General features: G+C 33.5%; 1 protein-coding gene across 1 annotated transcript in view; it reads right to left on the bottom strand.

Moving 5' to 3' along the window:
• The window catches only part of COL4A5 (collagen type IV alpha 5 chain), a 420,087-nt gene that overhangs the window by 91,487 nt on the left and 312,816 nt on the right, over positions 1-15,784 (bottom strand). Inside the window, exons 30-33 of the mRNA XM_058291987.2 lie at positions 4,343-4,456; positions 2,015-2,182; positions 1,233-1,322; positions 612-761 (exon numbers count right to left, since the gene is read on the bottom strand). Coding sequence (XP_058147970.1) covers positions 612-761; positions 1,233-1,322; positions 2,015-2,182; positions 4,343-4,456 — 522 coding nt within the window. The remainder of the gene's footprint in view (positions 1-611; positions 762-1,232; positions 1,323-2,014; positions 2,183-4,342; positions 4,457-15,784) is intronic.

The following is a 15,784-nucleotide window of genomic DNA, read 5'->3' as shown; positions in this document are numbered from 1 at the left end:
GTATAAAGATAATAATAACGGGGGGGTTGGGGGAAAACACTTTGGTTAGTAGTAATATTTTGACAATGCTCTTTAATCATTGTTAAAAATGTTTAAGAACAATGTAAGGCATTAATGGTAGGGTGAAGTGTGAGAGTCCTGTATGATGATATATATGTTTGCTTTGTAAATTCACAACTATTACTGTATACTTATTATTTATGTATGTTTATGTATGAGTGATATACTTCAATAAATTAAAATAAATGTAAAGGCCTAGCCAATTTCCCAAACACTGATATCTGTTTTCCAAGTGATTATGGTTAAATTGGTTAAATATCCTTTTCTCTCTACCACATCCTGTATTACTTTCTGGAAGGCCTGAGGTTATAGCCTAAGTCTATTTTAAAACCTCATAGCTTATGATAGGCAAATTACAAAAAAAAGTACTCAAGCAAAAGGTGATCAAACAGTACAAATGGAATGGGAATTTATTTTCATTATCAAAATTTGATGTATCCCTAAGTGCTTATTGTTATTGAATCTTGAGCTACAAGTCACTTTTTATGCTATTAAGAATTAAAATTTACATATACCAGAAAATCCATTAAAAAATAAATGACTGCACTCACCTGGTAAGCCAGGTTCCCCCTTTTCTCCTTTGGAGCCCAGTAGATTTGGGTCCATTGGTCCAGGAGGGCCTGGAAGGCCACGTTCTCCTTTACCACCTTTTTCTCCAGCAGGACCAGGAGGTCCTGGATCACCATGCAAACCATCATTACCTAAAACCAGGATGTGTGGGGAAGATAGAACAAGTAAGATTCTTCCATCCAGGATGAAATGTATATAAAGATTATTCATATGTTTCATAGTTGGGTAAGCTGATAACCATCTAAAACATTCATGCAACTTAGTATCTATTAATAACTTAAGCTTGCATACATTTTCACACTCAAATGGCAATCTTTCTTTCTTCTGGGATGCCTTAATGATAGGGACTGTTAAAATTTTCTCAACGTTTGATTCCTACGTATTTTTTTAAAATTTTGAATTGTGTATTCACCATATTTCATAGTATCCAGCTGAGTATCACAGCAACTTGAAAACAGCACTTACTTAAACGCCATTTCACATAGAAACAAAACATAACTAAGCATTGCTTCTTTTAAAGCAATAAAATATATACTGTATTAACATAAAGTGATATTTAATGTTCTTTCTTTCATATATCTGCCACAAATACTTAATATTACCTTTAATACCAGGAGTACCATTCCTGCCAGGAATTCCCAAAATTCCTGGTGGGCCTGGAGGTCCCATCACACCCATTTCACCTTTGGTACCTTTAAAGAATATCATTAAGTAACTTTTACATTTTCTTTATACTGGAAAGTTAAAAGCAAAGTTTTAAGATATCAAGTAGAAAACTATTGCAGGTTAAAGGGAGGGCACTGTTAAGTTTTACTCTTCTTTGCCTGCTATATCCTTAGTGACTACAATTGCTATACCCATGAATAAAGTTACTCACCATGGTAGGCAGTCTCCAAAGATACCCCCTCCCAATGAAACACACCTCCAAGTTTTCAAACCCTGTGTAGTCTCTTCCTCTTGAATCCGGGCGGACTTTATGCCTGGCCCTGGATTAAATGATTCTTTGTGACTAGATCATAAAAAGCCTTGCAGGTTCCACATGGGGCTTTTGGGACACTAGCTTTTGGGATTCTCTGTCTTGGAAAACCACCACCATGGAAGGAGTGTAATTACCCTAATATGAACTATCCCCTTAATTCTTGATCTGCAAAATCTTGAGCAAAATAAAAAGGCTGTTTTATGTCATTAAGTTTTGGAGTGACTTATTATGCAACCATGGGTAAGTCTAGTGCAAATAGCAAAATGCGTTTCCTACAATTGAAGACTTACAAAACTCTTCCTTTAGGGATATTTTCATCCAGAAAAGTGCACATTAAAATCATCTACTGGAATCATATCAGTTTTAATTTCTTGAATCTAAAATCAGGGATTTTAAGAAAATTACCTGGGAAGCCAGAGGAACCTGCTTTTCCTGGGAGCCCTGGTGATCCTGGTGGTCCCACAGGACCAGGTGCTCCAGGAATTCCTGGACTTCCTCTCTCACCAGGTGGTCCTGGAACATCAAATCCAGGAGGCCCTGGATCCCCCTTCTCTCCTGGTATTCCTTGTAAGCCTAGGTAGTATAATACCAGTATTATCAAGTATTGAAGGAGTTTTAAAAACATGTATCTGATTATTTTTCTAGGAAAATTTTATAGACCCTTGTGTATAACAAACCCGAGACAGAGCTAAAGACACCTTAAGTATCATGTACATAAAATGACCTAAGAATCAAGCTTTAGGATTTTCAAGCATATTGCACTAAGACAATGCTTCTTAAATGATTTTGAGTAAAAGAACAATCTTTTCTTAATTCCCTACCCATCAAGGACTAATATTTTTGTAAAATCCATAAAAAAATACTAAAAAATGAAAATACCAAAGACATACAAAATACAGTTGTGGTTATTATATTCTACAAATGCAACTGCACTGTCCAATTGTCATAAAAGTTTTGAAGTGTTTATTCTCAATCTCGGTCTTTCTCCCATTAAAGACTGGTAAAAATTGTAATCTCACACCAGTCTGTTGACCACAATTGGATTTGTCTTGTTCTAAGTTATTATGTATTATTATATATTGATTCAATCTCCAAAAATGATTAATTACTAAATAAATTATTTACATGGACTGATTTTACTGTATTTTGGCTTTGTTTTCTAGGCTGCTTTAATAATACATTATTAGTTTTTGTTGTTGTTAACTTCTGTTTCTCAGCATTCCAATAGATTTTACAAAATATATGACATTGCAAAGATATTTAACCTTAGAAAGCTTCTGTAATACTGAACCATTCCAAAAAATAAGGTGGTTAAAAAGTAATATGTTTATGGGAAAATAATTATACTAAAAACATGGTGCAAATTCCCACTCCAATGCTTATCAGTTGTACGACTTAAGTGAATCACTTAACATTGTTAATCCTCATCTGCTAAATGGGTTAGAGGAATATTTTCCTCTAATAGACTGGGAGTTGGGAGATGAGCTAAATGATCATCCCAGTGACCTTTCAATAATAAGATCTAATTTTATTGCTGAAGATTCACAGGCAATTATTTTTATAAGAGGAAGATGCTGAGATTTTAAGAACTATTTGCTGTCTTTTACCACATGTCCCTTAAACAAACTATAAGCAAAGTAGTCATCCTTTCAAATAAAAATTCACTTTGAAGATCAGAGAATCCTATTTATCTGGCACAGTGGTGGCAGTGCCAATGCTAACATTTCATAATAAAATACTATAAAAAGTGAAGACATATTTCATATTACTATATTTGTGAAGTATATTGAGATACCAATAATGAGCACTAATATAACACTATATGTATCACTTCCTCTTACTATATTATAGCCCAAGTAATTAAAGAATAGCTAAGTTTTCAACATAAATAATTTGTGTGGTTGCTGGTTTGGGGGTAAAAGAGGAGAAAATTTAACTCGTTTTTTTATTTTTTAACTTCTCCATTACATTTTTAAAATTTTTAATTTTTTTATTTTTAAAGAAAACTCATTTATTTTAAATTTTTTTATTTTTTTTATTTTTTGAGTTTCTGGTGGCTAAGGATTGAACCTGGGACCACATATGGGGAAGCCAGTGCTCTAGCAGTGAATCACAATGGCTTTCCTGACAGTTTTTTGGTTTGCTTCTTTTGCTTGTTGTTTGTTTTTATTTTTTTCAGGAGGTCCTGGGAATGAAATCCGGGCCCTCCCATGTGGGAAGAGGGTGCTCAACCGCTTGAGCCACATCTACTCCCTCTTATTTATTTTTAAAAAGAAAAAGAAATAAGGACATCTAGAAAATATCTGCAACACAATATTTTGCTGAATCGTAACTCTAGTTCCTTTGTGCTAAGAAATGTTGGGGTTTCACAGACAAAGATTTACTAATGCTGTACAGCTTCAGACCAAAATGATCAACACTAGGCATTCTTAGGTCTTGAGATCCCAGAACTATCTCTAGCTCATTGATTATATATCAGTGGCAACATACAGCAATTATTGAATTACATTATTGTAAATAAATCAAATTCAGATGAACCAGGAAGGAAATATCAAAAACTAAAGTAGTTCTTAATCTGTTACCTGTTATTTTTCACTTCTATAAAATTAAGCAAGTAGACATGCTACCTCTCATATCTGTTTTCTGCAAAACTGTTACAGAGATTACTCTTTATCGATCAGGTAACCAATCTGTATGATGAGTACTACAAATGCATATTTAGTCCAATCTTACCAGGTTGGCCTACTAGTCCAGGAATCCCTGGTGGTCCTTGGGGTCCCTGATCACCTATTCCTGGCCGGCCAGGTAGTCCCATTGGACCAGGCTGTCCACTTGGCCCAAGATCACCTTTAGGAAATAAATATAGTTTAGATATTAACAATTATAACAACTGAGTCACTAGTTCTTAGGAAACATAATACCCATGTAAAAATGCAGATTATATTAAACAAGGATATTGGAAAGCTGGCCATTCACTGAGCAAGAAAAGTACACATAGGTTCCAAAGAGCAAATGATTGGGGATCCATCAATACTTATAGTCTTCTAATTGAGCATACGCTGAGCTCTCAATTTATGTATGTAAATCAACCACAAATAATTGTACAAAAAATTACAAACTACACATTTATTTTACTTGTAACTCATATTGGGCAAATATTTATAAGTTTAAATGATGTTTTTGAATTTACCTTTTATTTAAGGTAAACTTCCACATCTTTCTTTTTACTAACTTGGGGTGATGGCCTATAAACATGTTCAAGCCTCTACTATCATCATTAAGTCGGCTCTTAGAACTTAGAAAATTCACTATCTGTCTATCTTGTATCAGACCCTCTAACATTTTAAAAATTTACATACATTAAAATTCATTTTTAAAGTAAAATTTATTTAAACTTGAAAAAATAAAATAACAGATAAAAGACAAGTTAGCAAATGCTTCCATAAGCATTATTCTAACAAATTTTGTCCAGGCACATTTATCTCATTTAATCCTAAAAACAAACTCAATTGTTTCTCCAGTGTTGAGAAAGATACATATATAAGCACAGACCGGTTAAATGACATGACAAAGTTCTCCTTGTTAATTAAGAAAAATGAAGAAAAAATGCTGAACATAATCATATCTCATAAAACTAAATCCAAAATTCCTTTTTTTAACCTTTAGCATTGATAGGTAACTTCCTTGCCTTTGCTACAAAATTATTACAATATTACTGCTAACTACAGTCTATAAGCTACATTAGTTGTACTTTTCCCATATATCACACATTCTTAATACCTTGTAGTAGAACATTCTTGTATTTACATTATTAACCACAATCCTCATCTACCACCAAAATGACTATGTCATTCATTGAGTCTCTAGATTATCCTCTAGCTGTTTTTCAATTAACATTAATCTTCCTCAACTAGCCCTTTCAGACACAATCATATTTACATATCAGCAGTGTTTGTTATACTCATTATAATGTACTACCATCAACTCCATCCATTAGCACATATTTATAATTGACCTTATTCAACATTCTACATGCATTCAGTATCCGCTCCCCCTTCTCAACCTACATTCTGTCTCCTACTAACATATACTCCATAGTTTAAATCCACAAGTTCACTCATAGTTCTTATCAGTGAGACCATACAATAGTCATCCTTTTGTGCCTAGCTTATTTCACTCAACATAATGTCCATAAGGTTCATCCATGTTGTCATGTTAAAATTAAATTTTTAAATGTACTCCTAGGTGAGTTCTGAAAAATATATATTGTCATATAACTACCAATAAAAAAAATAAAGAATGGTTCCTTCAACCCAAAAATCTCCCGATGCCCAGTTGTAGTCAACTTGCTCCCACATAATTGACTGGCAAGTGTTGATCTACTTTACATCTTATAGTTTTTCCTTTTCCAGAATGGTATTTAAATACAATAATAGAATATGCAGCCTTTTGAGTATGTCTTTTCACCTAAAATAGTGCATTTGATATTCATCCATTGTGTTGTGTAAGTATTTTGTTCCTTTTCATTGCTAAGCACACAAATGCATGGAAGTATCACTCTTTGTTTATCCATTCATCACAAAAGGACCTTTGGGTTGTTTCTAGGTTTGGTGATGATGACTAAAGCCACTATGAACATTATCATACAGGTTTTTGTGGGAAAGTTCACATATTTCCGGGTAAATATCTAGGAGTGGATTTTGGTTGTATAGTAAGTGTATAACTATAGGAAATCGCCAAATTACTTTACAAAGTGGCTACACCATTTTACATTATATCTAGAAATGTATGAGAAGTTCCATTTACTCTTCATGTTTGGCAGCATCTGATATCATGAGTTTTCTTTCTTATTAAAAGCCAATTTTAATCTGTGTGTAATGGTATCTCATTGTAGTTTTAACTCATATCTCCCAAATTAATGATGATGAGGATCTTTTGCATGTGTTCATTAACCATTTGGATATTATCTTTGGCAGGGTATCTGTTCAAACATTTTATCAATTTTTGATATTTTATTTTTTACTGGGTTTGTTTTATTATCGAGTTTTCAGAGGTTTTTATACATTCTGGTTACAAATCCTTTGTCAGATATATGTTATAGAATATATATAGCTTTAATGAAGCCCAATTAATTATTTTAACAGATGGTACATTTTGTGTCCTATCTAAGAAGTCTTTGCCTAACCTATGATCAAAAAGACTCCATGTTTTCTTCTAGCACAAGCATCAGCAAAATACTTCCTGTATGCCAAATTTGGCCTGTAGTCCTACTTTGTGTTGTCCTTGGGCATAAGGGTGCTTTCTCACCAGAGTAAGCTGCCATGTGTGAAGAAGATGGCAGGCAATCTCTGACTAGGTTTCTGCATTCCCCTCCTGGCTGTACTGTCTCCCAGAGCTTAGCTGTGAGTAACCAGACATAGGGCTTGTCTCTTACTGGGTCTCCTCTCAGGCTTGGCTTTTCTGCTTTCTTCCCAAGTTCAGCTGCAAGCTTTCAGGCATATGGCTCATCTCTCCCTAGGCCTCAGGTCTTTGAGCCTCTCCTTTCTCACATATGGCATGATCACGCATGGCAGAGCTCTCTCTTCCTGTGTCTCGGTTTTTACCAGACCCAGCAATTGGGTGGAGACTCAAAATGAGACATGCCTCACTGATGTATTCCAGTTTGAAAGGGTCTTACATTCACAGGAGTAAAATAGTTCGTAAACAACCTTTCTCTTTTGCGGAACCATATAAGTATTTCAAACTCCCACATTTAACAATATTGAGTCTTCAGATCTATGAAAATGTTTATCTTTCCATTTATTTAGATCATCGATTTCTGTCATCACTGATTTATAAATTTCTACACAGAGATCATGCATGTATTTTGCTAGAGTTATACCTAAGAATTCTGTTATTTGATGCTATTGTAAATTATACTAATATTGTTTAAATTTGTTTCTAGTAGTTCATTACTAGTATATAGAAATACAATTAATTTTCTTTCCATTTGCAGAAACCTGTTTAATTTTTTAAAATATTTTTCTTTATTTTTAAAGGATCTTTAGAGTACATATATGTTACATCAAAAATATAGGGGATTCCATATACACCACCTCCTACCCCCTCCCATACTTTCCTCTATTAACAACTTTCATTAGTGTGGTACATGTTACAGTTGATGAGTACATACTGAAGCATAGCTACTAGCCATGGTCTATAGGTTACATTATGCTTTACACTTTGCACCACACAATTTTACAAGTTCTGACAAAATGTATAATGGCTGGTTTCCATCATTGTAATAACTTATAGAATGATTCCAATGCCTCAAAAATATCCCATGTTACAGATGTTGTTCCCTCTCCCTCCCCTCAGACCTCTGCTAATCACTGAATTTATATCAATATTACAAGTGTTTCCATTACTAGAATAATAATACACCTACTTTAGCCCATAGTTGTATTCTCAGTTATATTTGTTCATTTCTCTTAGTTTTAGTATATTAACTTGGTTTTCTCCAACCCTATGAAACTCATTTTTAATCCTAGGAGCTGTTTTTGTAGATTCCTTGTGATTTTCTAAGTAGAAAATCATGTCACCTACTAATAGTAGCCGTTTTAATTCTTCATTACTAATCTGTATTACTCTCATTTATTTTTCTTGACTTAGAACTGGTTAAAACTTCCAGTTCAAGATTGAAAAAGAGAGTTGAGAAAGCCATTTATGTGTTTTTCTATATCCTAAGGAGAAAGCATTTAGTCTTTCACCACTAAATATAACGCTAATTTTGATTTTTTGGTAAATGTCATTAAACATGTTAAGGAAGTTCCCTTCTATTCCTAATGTTCTGAGAGTACATTTTTGTTGAATTTCGGCAAAAAAATTTTCAGCATCTATTGCAATTATAATACATTTTTCTTCTTCAGACTTTTGATATGGCAAAGCACACTTATTTCTGAATGTTGAACCAGCCTGGCATTCCAGGGATAAACCATACTTGGTTTATTTTTTATATGTTTCTAGATTAAATGTGCCAGTAATTTTGTTGAGGATTTTTAAGCCTATGTTCATGAAAGATACTGGTCTATAGTTTTCTTGAATTGTAAAGTCTTTGCCTGGTTTTGATATCAGAGTAATGCTGTCCTCATACAATGGTTGTGAAGTGATCCATTCACTTATATTGTTGAGATGAGATTGTATTGAATTCTTATTTGTTTAAATATTTGTGAGACTTTTACCAGTGGAGCCATCTGGAACTATAGTTTTCTTTTTTGGTAGTCTTTTAACTACAATTTCAATTTATTTAATAGATATAGGGTCACTCAGGATATCTGTTTCTTCTTCAGCGAGTTTCAGTAGTTGATGTCTTTCAAGGAACTGGTTGATTTCATCTAAATTCTATAATTTATGGGCATACAATGATTTGTCATTCTGTCATTATTCATTTACTGTAAGTAAATGAATTCCTACTCTTTCATTCCAAATATTGCTAAAATGTGTCTTTTCTTGCTTTATTCTTGGTTAGTCATTGTAAAGGTGTATTAATGTTGTTGATTTTTATCAAATACCCTCATTTGCCTACATAGAAATTTTCTATTGCTTTTCAGTTTTCAATTTCACTTATATCTGTTCTTGTTATTATATCCTACATTTTGTTTGTGCTCATTTTAATTGGTTATATATTTCTAGTTTCTTAAGGTGAAAAGTTAGATGACTTGATGTCCTTTTTAAATGTAAGATTTTTTATTGCAGAAGTTGTAGGCTAGCAGAAAAATTATGCAGAAAATAGAGAGTTCTCATATTCACCACACCCATAATTATCACTATGCATTATTATGGGCCTTTGTTACAGTCGATAAAAGAATACTATTATAATTGAACTATTAACTATAGTCCACAGTTTATGTTGTAATTTTTGTTTTAGTAATATATAGACAATCTAACATTTAATCTTTTAACCACATTCAAATATATATTAAGGTGGTGTTAATTACTTCCAGAATATTGTGCTACCATCAATATAATCCATTACCAAATCTTTTCCATTACCCCATGCAGAAATTCAGTACTAATTAAGCATTGACTCCCATTTCCTACCTCCACCCCAGCTCATGGTAATCCGTATTTTAGTTTCCAAAGCTATGAATGAACTTATTCTAATTATTTCACAGCAGTGAAATCATACAATATTTTTACTTTTATTTCTGGCTTATTCACTCAACGTGATGTCTTCAAAGTTCATCCATGTTGTTGCATGCATCAGAACTATTTACCTATGCATGGCTGAATAATATTTCATTGTGTTTATTTACCACATTTTATTTATCCATTCATCAGTTGATGGACACTTGTTTTGCTTACACTTTTTTTTTTAATTTTTTTATTTTTTATTGACTTTGTAATAATATTACATTAAAAATATATATGTGAGGTCCCATTCAACCCCACCCCCCCACCCCCCCCTCTCCCCCCCCCCCCAACAACACTCGTTCCCATTATCATGACACATCCATTGGATTTGTGTTTACACTTTTTGACAATTGTGAATAATGTCGCCTTGAAGAGTGGTGTGCAAATATGTCTTTGAGTCCCTGCTTTCAATTCTTTTAGGTATATACCTAGATGTGGGATAAACTGGTACAGTGGCTTATAGCTATGTACACCAGAGAAACATAGAAACATGTTCTTAAACTTAATCCATTCCTATAATCCTACCCATTGTAAGACCTTTTGATGAGGCTACTTTAGTTAACTCATTCAGGATGGGCCTTAATCCTATTACTGGAGTCCTTTATAAGCAGAATGAACCTCAAAAAGAGAGAAAGTCAGGGGAAGCAAGAAGTTGAAGATTAATGGACTCCAGAAGAGAAGGGACAAGCCAGGAGGGGCCATCATTTGCATTGCTATGTAACAGAGGAATCAAAGACCAAGGATCACTAGCAGCCAGGCCCAGAAAGTCAATTTTGGGGAAGAAAGCATGGCCTTGATGATGCCTTGATTTGGAATTCTCCTAGCTTAAAAACTGTGAGCCAGTAAATTCCAATTGTTTCAGCCAACCCATTGCATGTTATTTGTTTTAGGAACAAGGAAACTAAAACACAGTTCACATGGTAATTGTATACTCAACTTTCTGAGGAACTGCCAAACTGTTTTCCAAAGAGGCTACCCAATTTTACATTTCTAACAATAATAAATAACAATAATACTTGCTATTTTCCCTTTTTAAAAAAATTAAAATAGTAGCAATTCTAGAGAGTGTGAAATGTTATCTAATTTGGTTTGGACTTGAATTCCCTTAATGGCTAATGATGTTGAGCATTTCCTTCATGTGCTTTTGGGCCATTTCTATACCTTCTTTGGAAATATGTCTATTTATGTCTTTTCTACATTTTAAAATTGGGTTATTTTTCTATCTGTTGTTCAACTGTATGATTTTTTTATATTTTGAGTACTAAAATCTAATCATATATGTGGTTCCAAATATTTGTCCTACTCTAAAGTTTGTGTATTTAATTTCAGGATGAATTCCTTTGGTTGAGAAAAGTTTTTAATTTTTATGAATTTCCATTTCCCCATTTTACCTATGCTGCTCATACTTTTAATATAAAGTCTAAGAAATCATTGCACAGCACAAGGTCCTGAAGTTGCTGCCTTAGGCTTCCATCTAGAGTTTTATAGCCCTGGTTTTAAATACAGGTCTTTGATACATTTTGGGTTAATTTTTATATATGCTATGAGGTAGGGCTCCACCTTCATTCTTTTGCCTGTAGATATCCAGTTTTCCTGGCTCCATTTGTGGAAGAGTCTATTCTTTCCCCATTGAGTGCACTTGGCAGCCCTGTCAAAAACCAACTGACCATAGACATGAGGGTTTATTTCTTAACTCTCAATTCAATTTCATTTACCTATATATCTGTCTTAATGCCTGTACATGGTTTTGAACACTGAAGCTCTGTAATAACTTAAAATCAGGAAGTGTGAGACATCTACTTCTGTTCTGTTTCAAGATGATTTTGGCTATCCAGGGCCCCTTTACTTCTATAGAAATCTGATGACTGGCATTTCCATTTCTACAAAGTCTGTTGAAATTGTGATTGGGACTGCTTTCAATTTGTAAATCTCTTTGGGTAAAATTTACATCTTAATAACATTTATTCTTCCAATTTAAGAACATAGAATGTCCTACCATTTATTTAACTCTTCTGTGATTCCTGTTAGCAGTATTTTGGAGTTTTCAGTATATTACTTCTTTACTATCTTAGTTAAATTTATTGCTGGGTTTTGATGCCCTTCGCTGTTGTAAATGGAATTAATTTCTTAATTTCCTCCTCAGATTTTTCATTACTCTTTTATTAAAACACTATTGAGTTTTGCATGTTGGTCTTTACTCCACTTCTCTACTGCATTTGCTTATTTGGTCTAGAAGCTTTGCTGTGGATTTTACAGGATTCTCCCCTCCCAGCCCTGCAATGGCTCCTTCATCTGTCTGCTCGTTGTCTGCTCATTGACTCTACTCATTGTCTCTGTTGGTGTGTCTGCTTGTCTTCTTTAGGAGGTACTGGTGAACCAAATTTGGGACGTTCCATGTGGAATGAGAGTGTCCAACTGCTTGAGCCACAACAACTCCCTGCTCATTGTGTCTGATTGTTCATCAGCTCATTGCATCAGCTTGTTACATCTGCTTATCTTCTTTCGGAGGCACCAGCAACTGAACCCAGCACCTCCCACGTTGAAGGTGGGTGCCCAAGTGCACAAGCCACATCTGTTCTTCTTTCAGGATTTTTTATATATAGGATCATGTCATTTGCAAATAGGAAAAGTTGTACTTCTCCCTTTCCAATGCCTTTTATTTCTTTGTCTTGTCTAATTGCTTTAGCTAGACATCCCAGTACAATGTTGACTAACAGTGGTGACAGTAGACATCCCTGGCTTTTTCCTGATTTTAGAGGGAATGCTTTCAGCCTTTCACCATTGAGTATCATGTTAGCTGTGGGTATTCATATGTTCCCTTTATCATGTTAAGTTAGTTTCTTTCTATTCCTAGTTTTCTAAGTATTTTTACCAAGAAGGTGTGTGGATTTTGTCAGTTGCCTTTTCTGTACCAAATGAAATGATGTCGTTTTTTTCGCTTAGATTTATTAATGTGATGTATTATAATAATTGAATTTTTTATGTTGATCCACCTTGCATCTAGGATAAATCCCACTTGATCATGGTATATAATTGTTTTAATGTGCTGCTGGACTTGGTTTGCTAGTATTTTTGCACTTATATTTATAAGAGATATTGATCTGTAATTTCTTTAGTTGTAGTATTTTTATCTGACTTTGCTATTATGGTGATATTGACCATGATTTAGGGAGTGTTCCCTTCTGGTCAATGTTTTTTGAAGAATTTAAGCTGAATTAGTGTTAATTCTTGTTGGTAAATTTGGAAAATTCACCACTGAACCCATATGGTTTAGGGCTTTACTTTTATGGAAGTTTTTAATTATTGACTCTGTCTATTTACATGATTTTCATTTGTTGAAAGCATCTATTTCTTCCTGAGTCAGTGCACATAGTTTATGTGTTTCTAGGAATTTGCCTATTTCATTTATGTTATCAATTTGTTGTCAGACAGTTGTTTATGGTATACCTTATCATCCTTTTAATGTCTTTGGTTTGGTAATCATGTCCCACATTTAATTTCTAATTTTAGTTGTTTGCATCCTCTCTCTCCTTTTCTTTGTCTAGCAAAAGCTGGGACAATTTTATGGATGTTTTCAAAACATCAACTTTTGTTTTTCATGATTCTGTCAATTGTTTTTTAGTTTCCTTTCATTTAACACTTTAATCTTTATTTCCTTCCTTCTGCTCACTTTTAATTTAGTTTGCTCACTTTTTTCTAGATCTTCCACCTGTGAAGTTAAGCCTTTGTTTTAGATTTTTCTTCTTATTTTTATTGCTTTCTGATTTATTGTTCCAAATCTTCTTTTTTAATACAATCTTTAGAGCTATAAATTTTCCTCTTAGCACTGCCTTTGCTGCATCCTGTAAGTTTTAGCATACTGTAGTTTTGTGTTCATTCTCAAGGTATTTCCCCAATTTTCCTTAAGATTTCTTCTTTGACATATTGATTGATTAGAAGGGCATTGCTTAATTTACACATATTTGTGAATTTCCCACTTCTTCTGCTGTTATTGATTTCTAGCTTCATTCCACTGTGGTTGGAGAATACACAGTGTATGATATCAATATTTTTGGTCTGTTTACTTTTTTATTATTAATGTCTTTTTAAAAGAATAGATCACACAAAATGTTACATTAAAGACGATATCAATATTTTTAAATTTATTGAGACTTGTTTTGTGACCTAAGGTATGATATATCCTGGAGAATGACCTATATGCTCAAAAGAAGAATTTTTATTCTTCTGTCACTGTATAAAATGTTCTACAAATGTTTTTTAGGTTTAGTAGTTTCACAGTATCATTCAAATCTTGTATTTCTTATTGATCTTCTGTTTGGATATTCTATCCATTACGGACAGGAACATACTGAAGTTTTCAACTATTAAGGTATGACCATCTATTTCTTTGAATCTGTCAATATTTGTTTGATATATATTGGGTCTCTGCCTTTAGGCACATATATGATTGTAATATCTTTTTGCTGTATTGACCCTTTATCAGTACATAGTGACTTTCTCTGTCCCTCCTAAGATTTTCTGACTTAAATTGTACTTTACCAGTTATGAGTATAGCTACCCCAGCCCTTTTTGTTACACTTTGTATGGTGTATTTTTCCATCCTTTCATTTTCAGGCCACTTGTGTCTTTGAATTTAAGATCCATCTCTTGTAAACAGCATATAGGTGAGCAAACTCTTTATCCATTCTGGAATTCTTAATGGAGAGTTTAGTCCACTTACATTTACAATCATTACTGATAATGTAGGATTTTCTTCAGCCATTTTGCTACATGATCTTTGTAAGTCTTTAACTCTCTTGTCCTACAATTTTTTGTTTAATACCTACTTTCATATTTATTTGATTTCTTGCATTGTACCACTTCTTTCTGAATATATTTTTCATATATTTTCTTTGGGGTTACCATGGGATTAAAATATAACATTTAATATCTATAGCAAGCGCCCTCTCAATCAGAAACAGAGTGGGCATCACCATAACAAAATCCTCAAGATAGAGGAGCAAACAAATACAAGGCGGGAATGTCAAAATGGACTAAAGTAGACTTATTATTATTCTAGTAATAACTTCTATTCTAGTAATAACTTCAGTGTTACAAGTTCTTCCTAGAACTTGTAACACTGATATAAAAACAGTGGTCACCAGAGGTTCTGAGGGGAGGCAGAGGGAAGAATAGATGTAACACGGGTCATTTTTGAGACTTTGGAGTTGTTCTACCTGATATTACAGTGACCTATACTAGCCATTATACATTTTGTCAAAGCCTATAAAGTTTTGTGGTGCAAAATGTAAACCATACTGTAAATTATAGACCATGGTCAGCAGCAATGCTTCAATATATGTTCATCAGTTGTAACAAATGTGCCACACTAATGAAAGATGTTAATGGAGCAGTGTGTGAGGCAGAGGGGGTGAGGTATATGGAAATTCCCTATATTTTTGATGTAACATTTATGTAATCTAAAGCTCCTTTAAAAATAAAGAAAAAAAAGAAAAAATCTATAGCAATCATATTGATTTGAATTTAGCTGCAATAACATAAATATAGACTGTCCCTTTACGCCCATGCCTCTATCTTTTTTTGTACTTGTAACATATCTTTATATATTGTCTGCCCAAAGTCACAGATTTGCCATTACCTCTTATGCATTTGCATTGTAGAAACTGTAAAAAGTAAAAAGTGGCTTTGCATGCCAAAACGTACTATACAATATGTAGGTCAGGTCTAATGGTGATAAACTCCTTCAAGTTTTGTTTATCTGGAGATGCCTTAATCTCTCCCTCATTTTTAAAAAGAAACTCTTGAAACATATGAAATTCTCAATGGCAATTGTTTTCTTTCAAGCCTTTAGAATTTAGTCCGATTACTTTATTGCCTCCCAGATTTCTGATGATAAATTGACACTTAATCATCTTGGAATTTCCTTATACATAACTTATTGCTTTTCTCTTGCAGTTTTCAAAAATCTTTTTGTCCTTGGCATTGGGCATTTAAATTACTATG

The sequence above is a fragment of the Dasypus novemcinctus genome, chromosome X, assembly GCF_030445035.2.
Source record: "Dasypus novemcinctus isolate mDasNov1 chromosome X, mDasNov1.1.hap2, whole genome shotgun sequence".
Lineage (NCBI taxonomy): Eukaryota > Metazoa > Chordata > Mammalia > Cingulata > Dasypodidae > Dasypus > Dasypus novemcinctus.
The sequence above is the reverse complement of the archived record's forward strand: the minus strand, read 5'-3'. Positions and strand labels throughout refer to the sequence as shown.